The 2,500-nt window shown below is 48.9% G+C and overlaps 1 protein-coding gene across 1 annotated transcript; it reads left to right on the plus strand.

Moving 5' to 3' along the window:
- The first annotated feature begins 413 nt into the window (after positions 1-413).
- LOC114682555 (putative olfactory receptor 2W6) lies at positions 414-1,473 on the plus strand. The gene is given in 2 exon segments (XM_028856475.1): positions 414-1,349; positions 1,351-1,473. Coding segments are annotated over 2 exon segments (1,059 nt in total).
- The last annotated feature ends 1,027 nt before the right edge of the window (positions 1,474-2,500 follow it).

Here is a 2,500-nt window from a genome sequence, read left to right on the forward strand (position 1 = left end):
CCAAGCAAATTATTTGAAACAATTTTTTCACAAAGTTCAGGTGATAGTATCAAATTTTTGAAAAGCACTGCAATGTTAGAAGGCAGGCAATTTTAAAATGTGGTTTTATTTCTGAAAACATCGATAAAAGCTCCTCTTCAAAATAAAAGTTTTTTGAATGTTTATCTAGTTACCTTAATTGACTGGACTAGAGCACCATTTAGGGGAGAGTTTGAGCTTCCATCCATGGCAGACAAACATCTTCTCCCAGGACTTCACATCACAGGCAAGCATTAAGCAAGTGGCTATAGGTAACATCTGGATGGTATGGTGCAAAGTGTCCCTGCTGGGGACCGTTTGTGTCCAGATCAACTTGGCTCTTTTCTAATCCTTGCGTGTCATGCTTTCTAAACAGGTATGTGAGGTCACGGCTGATGGAGAACAATGAGAGCTCTGAGGACTTTATCCTCCTGGGCTTCTCCGACCGGCCCAGGCTGGAGATGGTCCTCTTTGCTGTCAACATGGTCTTTTACTTCCTGGCTGTCACAGGCAACTCAACCATCATCTTCCTTTCCCTGGTGGACCTTCGGCTGCACACACCCATGTATTTCTTCCTCGGCAACCTGTCCCTTCTCGACCTCTGCTATACAACAAGTAGCATTCCCCAGCTGCAGGTTAACCTCTGGGGCCCTCGGAAGACCATCAGCTTCGTAGGGTGTGTCATTCAGCTCTTTGCTTTCCTGTCTGTGGGGGGCATTGAGTGCATTCTCCTGTCGGTGATGGCCTACGACCGCTTCGTGGCTGTCTGCAAGCCTCTGCACTACCTGACCATCATGCACCCGCAGCTATGCCTGAAGCTGGCGGCCTTTGCCTGGCTCAGTGGGATTGCCAATTCCATACTGATGTCCCCATTGACCATGTCTCTGGGGCGATGCGGGCATCGCCGTATCAACCACTTTGTGTGTGAGATGCCAGCCATCATCCGAATCTCCTGTGTGGACACAAGCCGGGTCGAAGGCCTAGCGTTCTTCCTGGCCATCCCCATTGTCCTCGTGCCCCTCACCATGATCCTGGTCTCCTACGGCTACATTGCCGCTGCCGTGTTGCGAATCAAGTCTGCAGCTGGTCGGCGCAAGGCCTTCAACACCTGCTCCTCACACATGGTGGTGGTGTCTCTCTTCTACAGTACCATTATCTACATGTACATGCAGCCTGGGAACGTGGCAAGTCAGGACCAGGGCAAGTTTCTCACCCTGTTCTACTGCCTGGTGACGCCCACACTGAACCCTTTCATCTACTCGCTCAGAAACAAAGACATGAAGGCGGCCATGTTGAAGGTCCTTGGGAAAGATAGAAGCCTGCTGGACACTGGAGGGCACTGATGGGACCTGGGGCTCACCGCAGCTGTTCATCTGTTTCAGAACCATAGTGAGTGACAACAGCAATAAGCTGACAGTGGTGAAGATGTGGGGTCTTGCAGCCCAGTGGTCCTAAATCAGTTATATATATATATATATATATATATATATATATATATATATATATATATATATATATATATATTACTGCCTTCAGTGAATAGAGCCTTCGTGTCACCGAGGGGGGATATGGCTACTTGCATAAGACAACAAACTGACAGAAAGAGGCACCGGCTTGCTTTCTGCACGCAGCGGGGATAACGACTGATTTGCAGCTAACCCGTGGTGCTGTGATGCTAAGAGCAGTTAGATACAAGGGCAGGAGACACCGCAGGGCAGAATGTGTGCGCACAGGTGCTGTGTATTGGCAAGGGAATGACAGAACCTTTGCTCGTCTCACTTTTCCAGCTCTATTGCTCCACCCTGTGGAAACTACATAGCACTCCCCCAGGCTCTCACCAGCCAACCCTCCCCGCTGCGCGGCGCATACAACTTAACCCGTTTGACTAAAAGCACTGCTTATTTTAGATTTGAGGTCGCAGGCCAGGCATAGGTCACAGAATGAGTTTAATGAACGCAGCAAGCGTTTCAACGTGTGCTAGAGTCGCACAAAACAGAGCGGGCTGATTCGGGCTGGGGTGAGTCGGCACGGTATTTTGACGTGACAGATGTGCTTTTGGGTTTTTTGTTTTGTTTTGTTTTTTTGTTTTTTTGTTTTTTTTCTCTTTTGTTGCTTTTGAGGCAGGGTCTCCCTGTGTAGTGAGTGCCTCTCCTGCCTTAGTCTCCCGAGTGCTGGGTTTGCAAATATTTGTGTTTGGCTTTGTTGTTTTGGTTTGTCTGTTTGTTTTTTCTTTTTCTCTTCTTTCTTTTCTATCTGTTGTGGTGCTGGCATGGAAGCCAGGGTCTTGCACACCCTAACAAGCACTTGACCTCTGCACTCTACCCACTTCACGAACGTATTTCTAATGGGGGACACAAAAACTTGAAGTCCCGGTTCTAGAGTTCCCGTTGGAACACGCTGCCGAGAACCAGTGCTTCTGCATCAGGGAAAGACGCAGGGGCGGAACTCTAAGGACAGCAGTGACGTGGGGGCATGTGGGCAG

This window comes from Peromyscus leucopus, chromosome 8b (assembly GCF_004664715.2).
Source record: "Peromyscus leucopus breed LL Stock chromosome 8b, UCI_PerLeu_2.1, whole genome shotgun sequence".
NCBI lineage: Eukaryota > Metazoa > Chordata > Mammalia > Rodentia > Cricetidae > Peromyscus > Peromyscus leucopus.